The sequence below is a fragment of the Nannospalax galili genome, unplaced genomic scaffold, assembly GCF_000622305.1.
Source record: "Nannospalax galili isolate Female #2095 unplaced genomic scaffold, S.galili_v1.0 scaffold64, whole genome shotgun sequence".
In the NCBI taxonomy this organism is placed as follows: domain Eukaryota; kingdom Metazoa; phylum Chordata; class Mammalia; order Rodentia; family Spalacidae; genus Nannospalax; species Nannospalax galili.
This window is the reverse complement of record NW_008352316.1, coordinates 634,432-654,314: the sequence shown is the minus strand read 5'-3', so window position 1 is coordinate 654,314 and position 19,883 is coordinate 634,432. Positions and strand designations below refer to the sequence as shown.

The following is a 19,883-nucleotide window of genomic DNA, read 5'->3' as shown; positions in this document are numbered from 1 at the left end:
ACTATAGACCAGACCAACCTCCTGTGGCAGTGGAGAACATAGGCCCCAGTGGGGAGCCACTGCAATTGTTTTTTTTTTAAAAATATTTTATTTATTATTTATTTTAATTTTATGTGTACACATGTATTGCCTGCATGTAGGTAAGTGCATCCGTGTCATGCAATGCCTGTGGGGGACAGAAGAGACCGTCAGATACCCTGGAACTGGAGTTACAGATAGTTGTTAGCTGCCATGTGGGTGCTGGGATTTGAACCCAGGTCTTCTACAAGAACAGTGTTCTTAACTGCTGAGCCATCTCTCCAGCCCCTGCAATTGTTTTGTTAAATGGATGTGATGCACCTGCTATTGTCCAAGCATTTGTGTTTACACCCATAGGTTAAGTTGTTATAGCAGCCACTGTTTAGATGTTCTTGCTTCTTGCTGTTTGTGTCTTTATAGTAGATGGAATTTCACTGAAATGGGCCAACAGTCCATGGAAAACTGAAGATGCAGAGACCTGAAAGTTCAGTACCTTGCCACAATAGGAGGAAGATCATCCCACACCTACCACCCCCCTAAGGCTCAGGGACTTTTGTGGAAGAGGTTGACAGAATGTAAGAGCTGGAAGAAGGGGTGGAGTGTTAACTGGAAGTGTACTCTGCCCAGTATGCCAGCAAGCTGTAGTCACACCTCCTTCCCACGCTCATCAAGGAGTCTAGAGGGGAGTCAGTTACCTCTCCCACCCAATCAGTCAACCTTAGTAGCATGCGGGGGAGGGGCTAAGGATATATAAGCTGAGAATGCTAGGAGGCACCTCTCTCCATTTTCTGTGGCTGTCGGGAAGTTTCAGGATCTATATTTGAGTGTGGACTTTCCAGTGCAGCTGTAAATGGAGGGCATCTAGTCCTCTGTAAATAACCCCACACCCTATGCTCTGTTAAAAAAAAAGAAAAAAGAAAAATGATAGGTGTTTAGATAGAAGATGAGAGGGCTCTGACTAAACCGCAGGTGGATGGACTTGTACTGGGGAATGTCTGGAGACACTGACTTGACACAGTGGGCCTTAACACCCAGGGCAGAGTATATGGGTTCCAGTGGGGAGGGCTGTGTGAGGGTGCTGGTGGGGATGGGGCTATAAAGATGATTCAGATTGTTTGAGATATTCTGTATGAAATACAATAAAAATAATAAAAAATTAATAAAAACAAATTTTAAAAAACTCTAAGATCTTATTTTTCTATGTAAATTCTCAAATGTTCATAAAAATACTGATAATATACTTTTAACAATTGAATATTGTAGATATACTTGTAATACCTCTCAATAAAAGGGTACTTTTCTTTTAAAAAAAGAAGAAATACTGATAATAAGATAGGTGTGGCAGCACATGCCTTTAATCCCAGCACTGGGGAGGCAGAGGCAGGCATATTTCTGTGAGATTGAGTCCAGCCTGGTCTATATAGTGTGTTCAAGGCTAGCTGAGGCTACAGGGAGACCCTCTCTTGAAAACAAAAACTGAGAATAGAATTGTGAAATTCGTGTTTCAAATAATATTGAAACATATCAATCTTGATACTTCATAAAAATATTTGTATTGCCAAAATATTTTAAATCTAATCTCATATATTATGTCTACATAATGATTTCCTGGAAGGAAAAAGTAGCTTAACATAATTACTGTGACATAGGCATCTCTAACAGTTGTAGTAATTATTTCAAAATCCAAGATGGGAGGAGTGTTGGCGCCTGCTCCCTGAACTGCTCCACCATGCCTTCCCTGCCAGAAGAGACTGGACCCTCTAAAAACCTGAGCCAAAAGAAAGTGTTCTTCTCTTAAGTTGCTTCTTTTGAGTATTTTGTTGTGGTGATGGGAAAAGTGATGAATTCCATTGACTTCACTAAGAATTCACTACATTTATTTGACCTCATCACTTATACAGTTTGGGGAAAGTCATTCTGGCAGATGAATGCAAATCCATATAGCAAAATAGAAACGTTTAATTTCATTTTATTTTCAATTAATTAGGTAATTATTTGTCCAAATCACATTATCATAATAAACTAATGCACTTTTCTTTTCCTGCAATCTGATTCCTATATGCAGTGTGACAGGTCACACTGTATAAACATACCTTGTGTGAGCCTGTTAGGTTTCCACAAGATAGTTATAAAAAGAACTAAACATAAAATCCCTCCATAAGGAATGAGAAATGTATCAGAATACTGAAAGATAAGGTAGAAATGGATGTGAGGAAATCAGGGAAAGAGAGCTCAAAATATACCAGTGAAAACTGGAATGCCTTTTGTTTGGAAAAATTGGCCAAATGTGACTTTTAAAAATGTTTAGGCATGGGAAATTGTTCTCCATCTTATCCCTCCTCTGTCCTCTGTGTGCCATAGGTGTGAAAGGGAGAGGCATGTTAAAGGTTCTCCATCCTGTCTTCTCTAGCTAGGTTCAAGTGACATGTGCCCAGCTCCTTTCCCACATTGCTGACTTGCACACTAGATTAGCACCTTGCTTGGAGGTGTGTATGTGTTTGTGTGTGTGTGTGTGTGTGTGTGTGTGTGTGTATGTGTGTTCTGGGTATTGTGGAACTGCCATTTTGCTCTCTGGTGTCACAAAGATAATTTTTCCCTATTACAGTCAAACTGCAGCTCCAAGCAGAAGAGAGAGGCGTTGTGTCTATCAAGGGAGTGTGTGCCAACCGCTACCTTGCTATGAAGGAAGATGGACGACTGCTGGCTTCTGTAAGTAATGTTTTCTGCTTGTGAGGGATTTTCTCCTATTCACTTTAATTGCTGTTAGTTTCCTAGCATTGGTATTGATTACATCTCTGTCAGGTTTTTACGTGTATCATATTCACCTAAATAACAGAACACTCTCTGAGTTTAATAGAGGCAAAACTGAAGTTCTGAGGGAAACACCTCATATACTGTACATATGGAATAAACCCCAGGTTGAACCTGGGGCAGTCTGCACTCATGTGAGTTCTAAATCACTGCAAAGTTAAAATACAGTTGAAAAGGTTCTCCTTACATAGTTTTTAAAAGACCAGTGGGAATGGACATATAAAATTTTGGTTATCAGTTTTAACTTTTTTCTTTAGAATTTGATATACAAACTATTTGACTTCTAGAATACAAGTTGAGAATGGGGGTTTTTAGCTCAGGTACAAATGCTGGCTCTGCCCCTCAGTAGCTGTGTGTTCATGGACAGATTGTTTTGAGTTGGTCCACCTCCTATATCACAGACACACTGACCCTATCTCATTGCAGCTTTGCAAGAATTTAACTTTCATATGTCTCTTTCTTGCATTTTAGCCTAGCTTGTCAGGGATGTTACCTCCTACCTTGTAGTCTTTCTACTAGTGCAGGATCCCTGTCAGTCTCCTTCATTATCAGAGCCAGGAGTGGTCTGTTGAGCACTCAGTGTGCAGAGAATGGTACAGGAGGTGGGGGGGGGGTGCAGGATATAACAGACAGGGGCCTATTCCTTCTCCTTGGGGATAGGTAGGGTATACATGTTAAAACCTATGTTTGTGTGTTGCTGGGAATGGAAGCCAGGACTTTGTTCATAGCAGGCAAGTGAGTGTCCCTTGAGCTACATCCTCAGCTCTGCCAGTGACTGTTTAACTTTCCCACTGGAGGATACTATGGTATTGAGCAATTTTTGTGTTCGGCTGCGTAAAGCATTCATAACTTTTTGTTTTTGAATGAAGGTCTTTAAATTTATAACAGAGAGAAATAGATATTCCAGTTGTCCCAGTTTCAGAGCCACCATCTGACAGAGACACTGCCATTGATGTCTTTAGTCAAGTTGGATTTTACAAGGGAGATGACAAGCCTGTGTACAGGGCTTACACTTTTCGTTTGGTAGCTGAAAACATTTTAGGATCCTTTTCAAGAGTAGCCTGTGCTTATTGGGTGTACAGCATGCTAGACAGGCTTACAAAGCTGAGTATCACCTGGTCTCTGCTTCTAATGAACCTACCATGCAGGCAAGACAGAGATGTAAATAGCAAGCTGTGCATGGGCTTTGTTGTGTTTCTTCTGTTTGTGAACATGCACAGTAATATAGGAGAGGGTCAGAAGTATTATGATGGAAGGAAGGAGGTGACTCTCTTGTGTTGTAGGAGGTGACCTGTATGAAGGGGTGTTAGGTGAAGAGGAGCTCAGCAGGCATCTGGGCAGGAGTGTAGGTGAAGCTGTGGAAAATTCTAGAGCCCAGAGCATGCTGAGGCCTACACACAGGCTATTTAACACATCTCTAAAATTACCAATAAGTCACCAAAGTTGGAGTGTGAGATGTAAAGGCCTGAACATAATGGAAGGGAAGAGAGAAGGCTGGTAAGGTAAGCAACCAGCCTGCCCTCACCTCTGACACTGATACTGTGCTAATCCCTTGCCACAGAGAGAGGCTGGAGAGTGCTAAGGCCACTGGGGTTTGCCTTTGGGCGTGACCACTCTGGTAGCAATGTAGAGTCTGAGGAGCCTTGAGCCATGTAGAGGTCAATCAGAGACAATACAGAGTTGAGGGAAGTTGGACAGCAAGAACAGGCTGAGGCAACTGAAGGCTGACCCTGGACTGAGGAAACTGAGGAGTGAAGTACAGAGAAGCAGCAGAAACAGGTAAGGGTAAGTGAGGAAGGGGAAGGAGAAAAACAGCACGTCTGAGGAAATGGTGATGAAGGAGAAATTTTGATCTGTTCGATTTGAATTGCCTTGCGGGAACCCACTGAAGTTTGGGCTCACAGCTATGGAGTTTAGAGGAGAGGCCTATTCACATGCAGATCTGGGACTGTAGTCAAAGCAGGCCCTATAAGAGGTTTCCTCTCTCTAGCCCCTTCCCTATGTGCTTTATTCTGGCTCAATGAATGCGTGAAGATTTTACCCTGTGGCCTTGCAGGGATGAGACTGGATCACAGTGATCCTGTATAGTAGTCCCTAGAGGGACTGTTCTCAAAAGCATAGGCTGAACCATTGGAATATATGCAGTTAATAAAAGGCCCCACATTTTCACAAGCCATCAAAACCAATGCTGCTCACCTACAGTGTAGCTGTAGAGTAACTAGGCTGCAGAAAAGAGGAAACAAATTAAAGGATAGAGATGAAAACTGAACTATCCAGATCTCATTTTTTAGAGAATTCTGAACTTTTCTCTTGGGAAATAGGCATCAAACTTATTTTTAAAAATATCTTACTTGTTTTTTTTTAAATTTGTATGTATGACTGTATTACCTTCGTGTATGTAAATGCACCTGTGTTGTGCAGTGCCGGTGGAGGTCAGAAGAGAGCATTTGATTCCCCTGGAACTGCAGTTATGGACGGGTGTTAGCTGCCATGTTGGGTGCTGGGAATCGAATCAGGGACTTCTGGAAGAACAGTCAGTGCTCTTAACCACTAAGCTATCTCTCCAGCCCTGGCATTAAACTTCTTAAAGTACTCACAAACAAGCAATGTGTTTTTAGTTTTTTCCTTAGTGCAGAAAGCACTGTCCCAACATTGAGACCATAGAATTTCCTTTACTCTAACACAGATTTCTATCTCCCTAGGTACATGTTAACTCTTGCTGATGCAGTGGATTGTTACCAGGTTGATGCTGTAAGAGTCAGTTTAGCAATGCTTAGAAATTTATCACAGACTCTTGAAAGAGACAAAGCTGAGCTGTTACACACATGTTGACAATTCAGAATTTTCCGTTTCTTTTGAAGAGGGCACCAGCCAGATCAACTGTGACTACAGCTAGTGTCTGCCCCCCTCCCATTACAGGGCCCATCCCTGCCAAGTCATGAGTGAACCTCTTTGGACTTAGCATCTGGCTTGGATGCCGAGCTACAATGTCTTTTCAGCAAGTCCTTCTCCAAACTGGCCATGGTGGGCTATCAATCTTCTGATGAAGATATAAGTGCCTTGCCTCACAGCAGGAGGGTTGCTGAAAGTATCTTGCTTAGTGGCCTTTCTCCCTGAGTCAGATCTGCCAACACTGAACTATCACCAGCAGTGATGTCAGTGTCCTGATTGAGAGCTATCATTTGGGGATGTGAATAGCCCTCATGATCTGGAGAAGCTGTGTTTGGGAACTTGCCCTTCTCTCCCTCTACCTGGTCCCACGTTTCCCTGTATGTGATAGCCTCCCTGGGTTCCTGTGCATTTTGCCCTTGCTGGGATTCCTGTATTGATTTCAAAACATGCTCATTTCCTCACTGAGTCAACAGTACTTCAGTATGAACAGCTAGGCTTCAGAGAGTGATACATCCTCCACTCCTAGCTGAAGGATGAGAAAGAGCCATTGTATACCTGCAACACCTTTTCATATTAGTGGTCTAAAAGCATTTTAGGTTCAGAATTGTTCATGATTTGTAAATATTTGTGTGTATGTTCATGTATGCATGCTTGCATGTATGGGTTGGTACCTGTGAATATGCGTGCAAGTTCATGTAGAGGCCAGAAGTCAACTTTTGTTGTTGTTCCTCAGGTGCTGTGCACTTTGTTGTTCGGTTTTTTAAATTTTTTTAATTTATAGCCAGGTGTGGTGGTGCATGCCTTTGATCCCAGCACTTGGGAGGCCGAGGCAGGAGGATCTTTGTGAATTTGAGGCCAGCCTGGTCTACATAGTGAGTTCCAGGCCAGTTGGGGCTACAGGGTGACCCTATCTCAAAAAAAAAAAAAGCTCAGGTGCTGTGCACTTTGTTGTTCGGTTTTTTAAATTTTTTTAATTTATAGCCAGGTGTGGTGGTGCATGCCTTTGATCCCAGCACTTGGGAGGCCGAGGCAGGAGGATCTTTGTGAATTTGAGGCCAGCCTGGTCTACATAGTGAGTTCCAGGCCAGTTGGGGCTACAGGGTGACCCTATCTCAAAAAAAAAAAAAGTTCCTCTCTCTCTCCTCTCTCTCTCTCTCTTCTCTCTCTCTCTCTCTCTCTCTCTCTCTCTCTCTCTCCCCACACACACTTGAGGGCTTACTTATGTGTATATGCACCACCTACCTATAGTGCCTGCAAACAAAGGCCACATGAGGGCATCAGATCCCCTGGAACAGGATTACAGGCAGTTGTGCACCTAGTTTTGTTTTTAAGTGCAGGCACTCCTGATGGCCTAGAGCACACCAAGTAGGTTAGACTTGCAGAGCAGCAAGCCCCAGGGTCCTCCTGTCTATGTTGCTACAATGCTGAGATTGCAAATACATCCTACCATGCCAAGATTTTTTTTCATTTTGGAGACAGGATCTTACTATGCTCACTATGTAGTCCTGGCTTGCCTGGAGCTCCTATGTAGACTAGGATGGCCTCAAACTCACAGAGAGCCATTTGCTTCTGCTAGAATTACAGATGTGAACCACCATGTCCATCAATGCTAGGACTTTTTATGTGGGTTCTGAGGATCAAATTCAGGCCCTCATGCTTTCATGACAGCACTTTACTAACATCTCCCCAGCCCTTGAAAATATTTTTAATATTTTATTTATTATTTTATATGTATGAATGTATTGCCTGCATGTGTGTAAGTGCACCTCTGTTGTGCAATGCCAGAAGAGGTTAGAAGAAGGTGTCAGATCCCCTAGAACTGGAGTTACAGAAAGTTGTTAGCCACCCTGTGGGTGCTGGGAATAGATCCCAGTTCCTCTGCAAGAACAGTCAGTGCTCTTAACTGCTGTGCCATCTCTCCAGCCCTACCCTTGGACATTTTTAAAGGACTTTTCTCTCTTTTCAAAGATAGGAAATACGAGTTTTCAAACAGTAACTGTATTTAACTGCCAAGGTATCTATTTGGAGATTGGAGCTGAGTTCTTTAATATACAACAGACTTTTTACTTAGTTTCTTAGAGGAATACATTTTGTTGCTGTCAGCAACAGAAACCTAGAACAAATATTACTATCTATGATTTCATTAAGTTCCCACACAATTGTATATTTAAACAAAATTGTGCATAGTGAGGTTAATTGTAGTTTCTAGTTTCAATCATCAAACAACCCTGAAAGTAGAATTTGTAGGAAAAATATGATGAGTCTCCTTCTGCTAGAAGGCTGCATGTGGTTTTCTATATGATGTACAAATTGTGACACCCTGGACAGAGTCACTCAGTGAAAGTCAGATCATGGCAAGTTTTGGCCCACATAGTGAAAGCTAAGAATATGCATTTATTGCAAAGCATATTTCACCTACAGTGACTTTCTTATTTGAGGACACATCATAGTGACATAATTCCACAATGTAGAAAAGTAGGGTGAAAAGTAGATTTTTGAGGGCTCAGTTATCCAAACTAAAAATCTGCACTGATCAAACTTATCAGAAATAAGTAACTAAGGGAGAACTGCATCATCTTAAAGAGATAAGGTGCTAGATTAAAGACAGAAGAATTACTGCTTTAAGGAACCAATCCCAACAATTTTATATAACCTAGTTACAAGATCAAGGCCACTCTGACTTTTAACTTTTTACCATTTGTGTTTTTTATTTCACTCTAAAATACTCAGTGTAGATACTTATGTCATGTCTGTTTTTAATTCTCAGAAGTGGTGCAAGCAAAAACATTTTTAGATTACTGTTGAGCAAACTCCTTCATAAGCCAAAACTGCAAAAATCAAAGTACTGTAAAGGAGTAAACAACCCAGAAAACAGAGTATTGGGAAATGACCACAAGGTTCAAATAGAACTTTAGCAGAGAGGACCAGAGCCCATGTGTGATGGGGGGAGTGCTAGGGAGCTTGTGGGGACCCTGAAGAGAGGGTGTGGGGAGCCCTTTCAGAGGGGTGTGGGGAGGGGAACGTGCTGTAGTTCATACTCTTTTTTTACTGTGTACAAAGGCTGTTTGCAATTGGGAGGGATCTTAGAGAGCATTTTAATTTTACAGATGAGGAAAATGAGGCCCAGAGAAGTTAAGAACTTGATCAGATATCATGTCTGTTAGAGATTAAGGCAAATCTGGAACCCAGGTTTTCTGGAAACCCTTAATTATGTCAAGATAGGACAGTTAGACTCTTGGAAAGGGATCCACTGCCTTTTCAGTTTCCTCAGAGGGTCAGTAGTAGTCAATAAAATTAAATCACATTCTATATTTCAACTCTAGGCTGTATTTCCTTTGCCCTTTCTCTCTTATTCAGAGTTTGCAAATTCATTATATTTTTATTGTCTAGGATATTTGGCTCATTAATTTGGCAAATATTCATTGGTCACATAATATGTGGCATGTATGGATCTAGAAGCAGACATAATAAATAAAAATATCCACAGTCTTCTTGTGGTGGCACATGCCTTTAATCCCAGCACTTGGGAGGCAGAGACAGATCTCTGTGAGCTCAAGGCCAACCTTTTCTACATAGTGAGCTGGGACTATAGGAAGACCCTGTCTCAAAAAGACCAAAAAAAAAAAAAAAATCCACATGGTACTTATAGCAATGGGTCACAGTGCAGCAGTTCACTCTTACCAGGTGGGGCATTGTAGGAAGGATGTAAAAATGAATGACATGGATATGTAAATAAATAACTTGCATGTGGTCTGGTAGAGATAAAAATAAATCAAAATCAGCTAAAATTCAATGAGCTGCTTTTATGTTCATATTATAGCTAAAGATATTACATCCAGCCCTTGGAGAAATTATTTTCTCTTTTTTGCATGTATATATGTGTACTCTGCTTTGTATGTGTGGGTGCACATGTTTGCATGTGTGTGGAGGTTGAGGTTGATATCAGGCATCTTCTTCCATCACTCTCCACCTTATGTATGAGGAAGGGTTTCTTGCTGAACCCAGAGCTTACAATTTTGGCTAGTTTAGCTAGCCAGTACACTCTGGGGAGTCCCAGTCTTTCTTCCATGTGGGATCATAGGTGGCCACCATATCCCCTGGTATTTACATGGGTTCTGGGGATCTGAACTTTAGTCCCCATGCTTGCACAGCAGGCTCTTTGTCCATTGAGCCGTGTCCTCAGCCTGAAAGACTCTTTACCAGTAGTTAAAGAAGTAGGGTCAGACTTTTTTGTGTGTGTTACTTTTGTTTTATCTTTATCATGTAGCTTTACATATTTAGGATGGACAGTGCATGTTTGGTACAGGTATATAATGTACAATGATCACATCAGGTAGGATTTTCTTCAAAAATACATTTTGCAGGACTAGAGAGAGAGCTCAGCAGTTAAGAAGAGCACTAGCTGCTTTTGCAGAGAACCAGTGTTTGATTCCCAGCACCAACATGGCAGATAACAACCGAATGTAACTCCAGTTCCAGGGGATCTGATGCCCTCTTCTGACCTCCATAGGCATTGCATGACATAGGTACACCTAACTACATGCAGACATTACACTCATACACATAAAATAAAAATAATAAATAAAATTTAAAAAATACATTTTTCTTCTATAATAGTTTTAAGTTTACAGGTAACTTATGAAAACAGTCCATGCTGTTTCTCTGGTTAGGTATTCACCTATCACACTGTCATGGTGCATGTACCTGAAGGGCAAATTAAAGTATCATGTTAGTATTTCCCTGACGATCTCATCCAGAGGCAGCTTCACCGTCTGGTCTCTATGGTTTCTTCTAGAACTGTCTAGAAGAAACAATTTATTAGACTTTCCTTAGTTTTCTTTACATTGGCAGTTTGAAGAGCAATATTCAGGCTGTATTCTCCCAGTCCAACAGTGAGAAACCTAGCTCCCACCTTCTCTCAGGATCAGGTTTTCAGTGTGTGTAACTATCTCATATCACCATGTTCTCTTTGAAATTTCAAAGAAAATTATCTTGACAAAAACTAAAACTATTTTTTATTTTTATTTTTTTGTTTTATGTGTATGAGTGTATTGTCTGCATGCATATAAGTGCACCTGTGTTGTGTGATGCCTGTGGAGGTTAGAAGGTTTTGGATTCCCTGGAACTGGAGTTATAGACAGTTGTTAGCTGCCATGTGGGAGCTAGGAATTGAACCTGGGTCCTCTGAAAGAACAGCCAGTGCTCTTAACCACTGAGCCATCTCTCCAGCCCCCCCCACCAAACTAAAACTGTTTAAAGAGTCATGATTTTTCTATTATATTTTTACATTAAATTTTATTTTTTCCTGTTCATATGCCCCCAGTAAGAAGTAAAACTCCAGGCATATCTTTGAATTATCATCTTTATGTTAGCATCAACAGATGATTATTGGGATCCCCATAGGACACTGAACTAAACTGCTCTGTGTGGACAGCTCCTGTGAACTCGAGGTGGTTGGCTCATCACTAACACATAGCAGATTTATGTCCTTACATCCACATTATTTCTGAGGTTCCATACCTTGTCATTTTAATAATGGCTTACTGGAATTATTGTTCATAGCATATTTCGTGGCATTCCAAATTCATCAGTTCTTTTCAACATCCCATTCTGTGGTTACTAGCATGCAAGGGACTTGATATTAGGCCCTCACGAGACACTATCTCTGTTTTGATGTGTAATGCTCATCTAATCTCAGCATGTGTAAAAAAAATCCCAATCTTTCTCTATAATATCTGTTTTCACGTATAGCCTTCTGCACCTCAGTTGATGCTGACCCATCATTCCAGCATGTCCGTGCTGGTCCTGATTCCAGTTTTTTGCATGTTGCACATCCCGGCTTTCTACCTTCAGAATACATGCCAAATCTGACCATTTCTTAAATCTGTACTGCTACCACTAGATCTGAGCCTCTGTTCTTTGCCAGTGTTACTGACACAGACTCTATGTCTCCTGTCTGCTTTTGGGCCTCTGATCTCTGCAGCCAGGGTAATCTTCAAAATATGTCAGATTACAGGCCTTTCTACTCAAAAGAATATACTGATCTCTATTTTTTCAGAGTAGGGGCCCAAATATTTTTGTAAATTTTTTATTGAATTTTTGTGTATTTTATACAGAACAGCTTAATCATCTTTATACCTCCTTTCCCACTGGCACCATCCCATAACCACACACACCCCCCACTGGATTTCATGCATTCTATCAGTTGCATTAAGGCTTATCAAGTCAAGTTAGTGTCCCCAGACATCCTGCAGTGGAAATTCGTCCACTTAGGTCTAGTCAGCCTGTCTAGACTCCCTCCCTTTAAGAAGATTGGCTCTTCTTCACCCAGCAGCAATCAGCTGCCAATAGTTCTTTGGCTAAGATTGAAGCCTCATGTCCATTTCCACAGTTCTATGCTGTTTTTTTGTCTGCTTGAGTTTGCATGGGTCTTGTGCATGCTCACACCATTGCCATAGGTTTCTATAAGTAAGGTCCCAGGAACCTGTAGGACTTATATATGGTCATACACCTCCTTCCCAATTCTTACAAGCTTTCCAATCTTTCTTCCCCTTCTTCTGCAATTGTCCCTGAGCCCTGGGTGGGTGGAGTTTAATGTAGGAGTCCTGTCCAAGGACTCACACTCCACAGACTCTTATTCCATATGCTTTGGCCATTTGTGTACTTTTGTGTTCGTTGCCCTCTGTTGCATGAGGGAGCTTCCTTGGAGAGAGTTAAGACATGAATTAGTATTCTCTCTACCCCTTGTTCTACATATTCTGTGAACCTTAGGTGTAGAGGTTGCATTGTAGATGTGTCACTTAGGGTTGGAGCCCAAATATTTACAACAGTGTACAAATTTGTAGGGAATGTGTTTCCTTCTCTCACCCCTGTCTGATCTCATTACTCTTTCCCCAAAGCCTCTGCTTCATCCATACTGGCCTGGTTTGTCCCCCGCACAAATGCACTAGGTATGGTCCTGACTTGCGGCTTTTGCCCTAGCTGGCCCTTCTTCCTCCACACTTGTCACTGACAGCTAGCTGGCTAATTTCGTCATCTCTTGCAAGTATTTTCTCAAATGTCACTTTCCTAACAGTCCTGCTGTGATTATGTTACTTAATGTGACAACCTAAACTCTGTCCTGCTATTCTCAGCCTCATTCCACCCTCAGCCTCACACTTCACTTTTCCCCCAGATTTCTACTTTTTTTTTGTCTTTTTGAGTTGGGGTCTCCTATAAGCCCCAGCTGACCTAGAACTTGCTATGTAGACCAGGCTGGCCTCAAACTCACAGAGATCCACCTGCATCTGCCTCCTGAGTGCTGGGATTAAAGGCGTGCACCCTCACACCTGGCTGGGGATTTCTGTTCTAACAGGATGTACTCCAGGCAGATACATGCATTACTGTGTCTTTCCTGCCTGTAATGATGTGTCAGAGGTGCCCTAGAAAGAAAATGTTCATGTAGAACAAACAAATGCATTGTTTGAATCCTGTGATTCTTGCATCCCAAAATTATTCTTCAGAAGTTTAAAAATCAACAAAATGAAGGAAATTCTAATTTGATGAACAGGTGCTAATAGGCAAAGGGTGTCCATAATCTGAAATAAGTTGCAGAACAGCACTAGAATTTAAAATTTTCCTTCATTTACTACAGTGTTTAATGAAATCATCTTCCTCGATGGCTGATTTTTAAGTGAAATGATGAGAGAGAGAGCAGTCACCCTCACTGAAGTGTTCCCTGCTCTTACCCTGTACAAAATCAGGCTAAGAAAGCAAGGCACACACTGGTATAAGCCCTCCCAGCCTTTGTCACTCTCTGTATGATGCTGCTCCTCCAAAGATCCCTTTGCTCCTAAGTTTGAAATGGTGAGCAAACACTGAGCCTAGAAAAAGAATTCTGTATGTGTATTCAAAAGGTTAATAAAAGCCATACCATACCAGTTTTTGTAGGGTTACTGAGACCACAATCACTGAAGATAGCATGCAAACTTAGAATGGAGAGAACTAAAAATCATATTTGACTGTTAATTCTGATTTTCTTGAGAACTAAATGTTGGCTCTGTTACATACTAAAAACAAAACCACACCTGTTGCTGAGTACTATATGGCTGGTTTTAAACTTAGGTGGCTGGATATTCAGCATGAATGTAAGTTTCCCTTCCCAGTGTATGAGTGGTGCTATAATAAAGACTTGTTTTAGGGCTGTGTGATATACATAGTCCCTGGTGTATTTCCTTTCTCTGAAATATTAGGAACTGCTGAAAAGGCAGTCATTGCTCCTGGTGTGGTAAATGCTCCAGTAAGCCAAGCGTTGCAGGCATGTTGGCAGGTAAAGTGAGGTATCCGGGGAACTGACAGAACCCAGAAAGTGAGCTTGCAAGTGAGATGGCCATCAGGCTGGGCATGGTGGCACATGTCTTTAATCCCAACACTTGAGAGGCAGAGGAAGGCAGATCTCTGTGAGTTCCAGGCCAGCCTGAAGTATATAGCAATTTCCAGACTACCCAGGGTTACCTAGTGAAGCCCTATATTTAAAAAATAGTAATAATAACAACAAAGGCCTATTGAGTCTAATCTGTATTTCCTAAATGCTCTTGGGTGTGGGTCTAGGTGACTTGGCAAAAGATACCCACTGGTGCAATAGTGGCATGGACGTTATGGTAGTAACAACCATCCGTATACCTGGATTTAAGGCCTGCTTCACAAGCTGGAGAACATACCTGATAATGTTATCAGGTCAAGAACCTATGTCCAAACAGGTCACAGGCCATAGGGGGGAATCCTACAACTGTCTCTCTACTAAGTAGACACAGTATTAAATTGACTCATAATGATTTATTGTTATATCCACAGATTAGTAGATCTCTCAAAATCTGACTCTTGAACAGAGGCATTACCCTGTATCCTAGCTGGTCCTTGAGTAATACATACTTCCATGTAAGGTTCCTGGGCTATATCTGCATCATTAATAATATGTTTCACAATTGACAAGTTAAGGCTGTAATTCACTTTTCAAAAATCCAGAATCCAGTAAGCAGGGCCTGGGAGATGGCTCAGTGGGTAAAGGATCTTGCCACATAGTATAGAGGCCTGAGTCCTGCAAGTTGTCCTCTGACCTCTACAGGCACCCTTTGGAATATGAATATCCACATTCATATACATACACACACATAAAGTAATGTTAAAAAAAAATCAAATGACCATCTGCCAACTAAATAACCTTCTAAAATTCTTCTCTATAGAGGTAGGTCACAGGGTGTGTCTTCACTCACCTTGTTAATCTAGTAAGATACTGTTCTCTAGAGAGATATTAGATGCCAGGTTTACGGGATCTAATATGACTCACAGTTATTCACAGGCCTTTCTGAGTCCTGTGTCATTTGTCTTTTCTCAGAGTGTGGAACATTGTTTGCCTTATGTTGGAACCCAAAAATCTGGGCAAAGTGTCAAGCCGGTCTCCTTTTTTTTTTTTTTTTTTTTTTTGAGACAATGTCTCACTATATAGCCCTGGAGACCAGCATGGCCTAGAACTCAGAGATCTACCTGCCCCTGTCTCTTTAGTGCTGGAATCGAAGGTGTTCACCATCATGCCCTGCTGGTTCATGTCTTTATATAAATTTTTTCAATTTGTTTATTTTTATTTTGAGTGTTTTGCCTGCGTGAATATAAGTATACCATGTGCATGCATGCAATGTCTGCAAAGGCCAGAAGGTGTTGGATCCCCTAGAACTGGAGTTACAGATGGTAGGCAGCTGCTGTATGGGTGCTGGGAACTAAACCTGGGTCCTGTGCAAGAGCAGCCAGTGTTCCTAACCATTGAACCATCTCTAAAGCCCCTGGTTCATGTCTTTTTTTAAAAAAAAATATTTATTATTTTTATTTTATGTGTGTGAGTGTATCGCCTGCATGTAGGTAAGTGCATCCATGTCATGCAATGCCCACAGAGGACAGAAGAGGCCATCAGACCCCCTGGGACTGGAGTTACGGACAGCTGTTAGTTGCCATATGGGTGCTGGGATTCAAACCTGGGTCTTCTGCAAGGACAGCCAGTGTTTTTAACCACTGAGCCATCTCTCTAGCCCCAGTTCATTTCTTTTTAATGTAGGTATTTTAGATCTGGTTTCCTATGAATATATGCAAATAAACTGGAATCTAGCAATAATATTAATACAAAACCATATATTTCTATACCTATACATCTTGAATTTATATGTATGAAGAAATTTTACATGGCATGTATATAACTTTCTACATAAGTACCATTCAGTTGACCTGTGTATATTTATTAAGCAGCAATGATTTCCCCCTTTTTCTTGGATAGTTAATTCCCCACCCCCAGGGTCAGCCTGTGAAACTGATTGTTGAACATTTCCCTAAATAACATGGTAGACTTTTAGACTCTATTACTTAGAATTTTATTTTCGGGCCCAGCTGCTTGGAAGGTCTTCTCTTTTCTGATACCAGTGAATAGAAATTAAAAGGCAGGGTCTTTTCCTCCTGCTTAAAAGGAGAATTGCAGAAACCAGTGTTCTCTGGATTACTTATTCCTCAGAAAGTGGTATGTTCTGGATTGCTAATTTCTCAGAATCCAGTATGTTCCAGATTACTTAATCCTCACTACTGTTGGCATTTGGAGATTGTTAGTTTCATGTCATACACTGTTTCAGAGTATTTTTGGCATCATGTAACATTAGCTGCTTTCTACACAACAGTCTTTGCTATGTGTTAGAAGCAACTTCAGTTCTTAGGGAATTTTGCAACCTTAGGGAATTTATTCTCTCCCTATGAGAAGAATATTAATAAACTTCCTTCTTCATGGGAAGTCTGTCTTACCATTTTGCTTTACTGCACCCCATGAAATGTGAAAGTGAAAACACTGACTGGTAAGCTGCCTCAGGAATGAGACCCGGTATGCACTAACCAGATATACCTGCAGGCAGCCATGCTCTGGGCTTCCCTTGGTGAGCTCTTGCTACAGCATGTGGCCCTCTGCTGCAGATTCCTGAACATTTAGGCTGTGATGTTTCAACTCTGAGCTAGTGTGGTCCCTGTGTCTTCATGTGATGTTGCTGTCTAACACCATGTCTGCTTATCATGGGGCTGGAATGGCCCCTGGGCTATGACAACACTGCTGCTCTTATGCCGACTCTGGGTTCCTGCCTCCATCCTTCCCAGAGCTGTCACATTTGATCTACCTTTCTCATTCATTTGATTATCTTATGCAAGACCACTGCTGCAGGTTAAGCAGAATGTATTGTGCTCTCACCAAAATTTTATATGAAAAGCATAAAACAAATTTTCCTTTATTTTTCAGAAATGTGTTACAGAAGAGTGTTTCTTTTTTGAACGATTGGAATCTAATAACTACAATACTTACCGGTCAAGGAAATACTCTAGTTGGTATGTGGCACTGAAACGAACTGGGCAGTATAAACTTGGATCCAAAACAGGACCTGGGCAGAAGGCTATACTGTTTCTTCCAATGTCTGCTAAGAGCTGACTGTAATGGCAGCACCAAATCTCATTTCACATGAAAGAAGCATAAGTTGGAAATTGTTAATGAGAGAAAGCAATATGTACAACTTAGTTTGTATACCTGTTCAGGTAACTTTGTGTGTAATAGAAGATCCTTACCCATTACCTCAGTAAAGAAAAAGAGCAAAAGAACAACGATTTTTTGAAATATATAGACTTTCTCCTTTCATACAGCTTCTGTTCTGACCTGGTGAAGATTCGAGCTATAGTCTTTGTCATTTATTTACTTTATTTGAAGAGGATTTAAAAATATGAAGCTTTTATAATTTTCATCATGGAGAAGATATACATCAGAAAATTAACATCAGGTCTTACACTAATCTGTACCTGCAGTTTACTTTAAAGCACTTGAGTTTATCCATTCCTGTCATGGCTTTGTATGTCTCAGGCAGCTCCTTGTGATAGAGCTTGTAAAACAGGCCTGTGTACACAGTGAGGCGTTCCTCCATGGTGAGATCAATCTTGTCAAACCCTTCTCTGTACCCATACAGCAGCAGCCTAGCCACCCTGCTGGTGATAGGGGTCATATTTTCAGTCCTGACTAGGTGGCTGAGCTCTATCCACTCGCACCCCAAGCATTCCTGCTGACAGAAGTTGTGGTGAAGGAACAGGGTTGAAGGCAGCAGACCACGTACATGTTTGACTTCCCAAAGGCTCCAGGACTGCGGTGCTGCTGTCAGATGCTCAGCACGGACCTGAATTCTGACTTTACACCAGTCTCTTCAAAAACTTCTCGGACTGCTGTGTCTCCTGTATGAAAGAGAGAAACATAACAATTTCATTCTTAGAGATGTTTTGATCAAAGGTCTGTAAGTTCAAAAATAAAACTGAGCTGGGTGTGGTGGTGCCTGCCTTTAATCCTACCACTTGGGAGGCAGAGGCAGACAAACCTCTGTGAGATGGAGGCCAACCTGGTCTACATAGAAAGTCAAGGCTAGCTGGGGCTACAGGGAGACTCTGTCTCAAAAAAGACCACAAAAACAAAAACTGTTTTCAGACTATCTGCTTTCTGGATGTTATGAAATACACTTTATATTTAAAATGTTGTTGAAACATCAAGTGTCTCTGGAGACCTGTCCACTTGGACATTTTTGGAGCCCCATTTTTTGGAGCCCCGTTTTTTAAACCCCTGTTTTCTCTTTCCAAAAGATAGTAACATATTTGCAAACAAAGATGCAGTTAATATTCTGACATATCCTTCACTATTGCCCTACCCCAGAATAGCCTTGAAAACTGCCTGAAGTTGTAGGCAGCAGAGTTGAAAGTTCCTGTCCTTCCTCAGGGAAATCTGTAGGGCTTGCTGAACATGCTTGAGAGATTTGAAATGACTTAGCCCTCTGGGCTCTCAAGACCCCACAGCCACCAGGCAGGTGCTTCAGCACTATAGGCACCGCCCTAGTTGCCAGTGAATCCTGCTTGATTTTGGCTCTGCTTTTGTGTCTAGATACTGGATTCCAAAGAACTGGGAATTCATTCCTTCAGTTACCAAAATGCAGTAGCTGTTTCATCAAACATTTTCTGCTGGAAATATATAGAATTTTATAATAAACAAGGGTTTTCATGTTTTATTAGTCTTTTCAATTTGTATTAATTTCCATGGCAAAAACTTTATTGCCATCAACATTCTTTTGTGTCCAGTTTTTCTGTACACCCAAGAAGACTGAGTAAATGGATTTCACCAAACTTTGTGATACATTGTAGCTCACTTTCTTGACCACTTTTCTGAGAAGCTTCATGGTTGTTGTAGAGATTGTTTAAATACCTTTGAATGCCTCTCTGGAAGTCAAATAGTATATAAATTTACCTGGTCAGCAGTCCTACTGGCAAAGCATAGTCAAGGAAGAAAACTAGATAGAAGTGCTTCAGTCTCTGTGTCCCTGCACCGTAGACCATCTTCCCAGTCCACGGGACACATACCAGCCCCCAAGACATGTTCTTGCTAAGAAATTTTTTTTTTGTTGGGTTTGTTGTTGTTGTTGTTGTTGTTTGGTCTTTTTGAGACAGGGTCTCCCTGTAGCCCCAACTGACCTGGAACTTGCTATGTAGACCAGGCTGGCCTCAAACTCACAGAGATCCGCCTGTCTGCTTCCGGAGTGCTGGAATTACAGGCATAATTGTGCCACCACGCCTGGCCAAGAAATGGTTTTTGAAAGGCTTATAGGAAGAGTGCTGCATTCCAAAACACAGGGGCTGAGGTTTGCCCACAGGTAAAGCATGACCAAAAATCACTTTTTTTTTTTTTTTTTTTTGGTGTTTTTGAGACAGGGTCTTCCCTGTAGCCCCAGCTGTCCTGGAACTCACTGTGTAGACCAGGCTGGCTTTGCACTCATAGAGATCCACCTGCCTCTGCCTCCAGAGTGCTGGAAATACAGGCATGTGCCACCATACTTGGTCCCCAAAATTACGTTTTAAAAAAACTGAAAGCACCAAGACTAGGAGAACAGCTCAGCTATAAAATGATTATCTCTCGGTGAGCACAGGCCCTGGGTTTAGTTAAGAGCACCACAAAACAAGAGGGCAGGAATGAATGCATCAATAGGAATCTAGGTTGAGAAACTTTCTCTGGTAAGAAAAAATTTTTAGTCTGGCATACAATCTCACTAAATTTATTAGGAAAGATTGTGGCACTATTTATATAGTGGCCTCCA

General features: G+C 41.4%; 2 protein-coding genes across 2 annotated transcripts in view; one reads left to right on the top strand and one right to left on the bottom strand.

The window, feature by feature from the left end:
• Fgf2 (fibroblast growth factor 2) overlaps nucleotides 1-19,250 on the top strand; it is an 89,964-nt gene extending 70,714 nt beyond the window's left edge. The window contains exons 2-3 of the mRNA XM_008849228.3: nucleotides 2,624-2,727; nucleotides 17,015-19,250. Coding sequence (XP_008847450.1) covers nucleotides 2,624-2,727; nucleotides 17,015-17,200 — 290 coding nt within the window. The 3' untranslated portion in view covers nucleotides 17,201-19,250. The remainder of the gene's footprint in view (nucleotides 1-2,623; nucleotides 2,728-17,014) is intronic.
• The window catches only part of Nudt6 (nudix hydrolase 6), a 39,042-nt gene continuing 36,546 nt past the window's right edge, over nucleotides 17,388-19,883 (bottom strand). Inside the window, 2 exon segments of the mRNA XM_017802248.2 lie at nucleotides 17,388-17,833; nucleotides 17,836-17,985. Coding sequence (XP_017657737.1) covers nucleotides 17,547-17,833; nucleotides 17,836-17,985 — 437 coding nt within the window. The 3' untranslated portion in view covers nucleotides 17,388-17,546.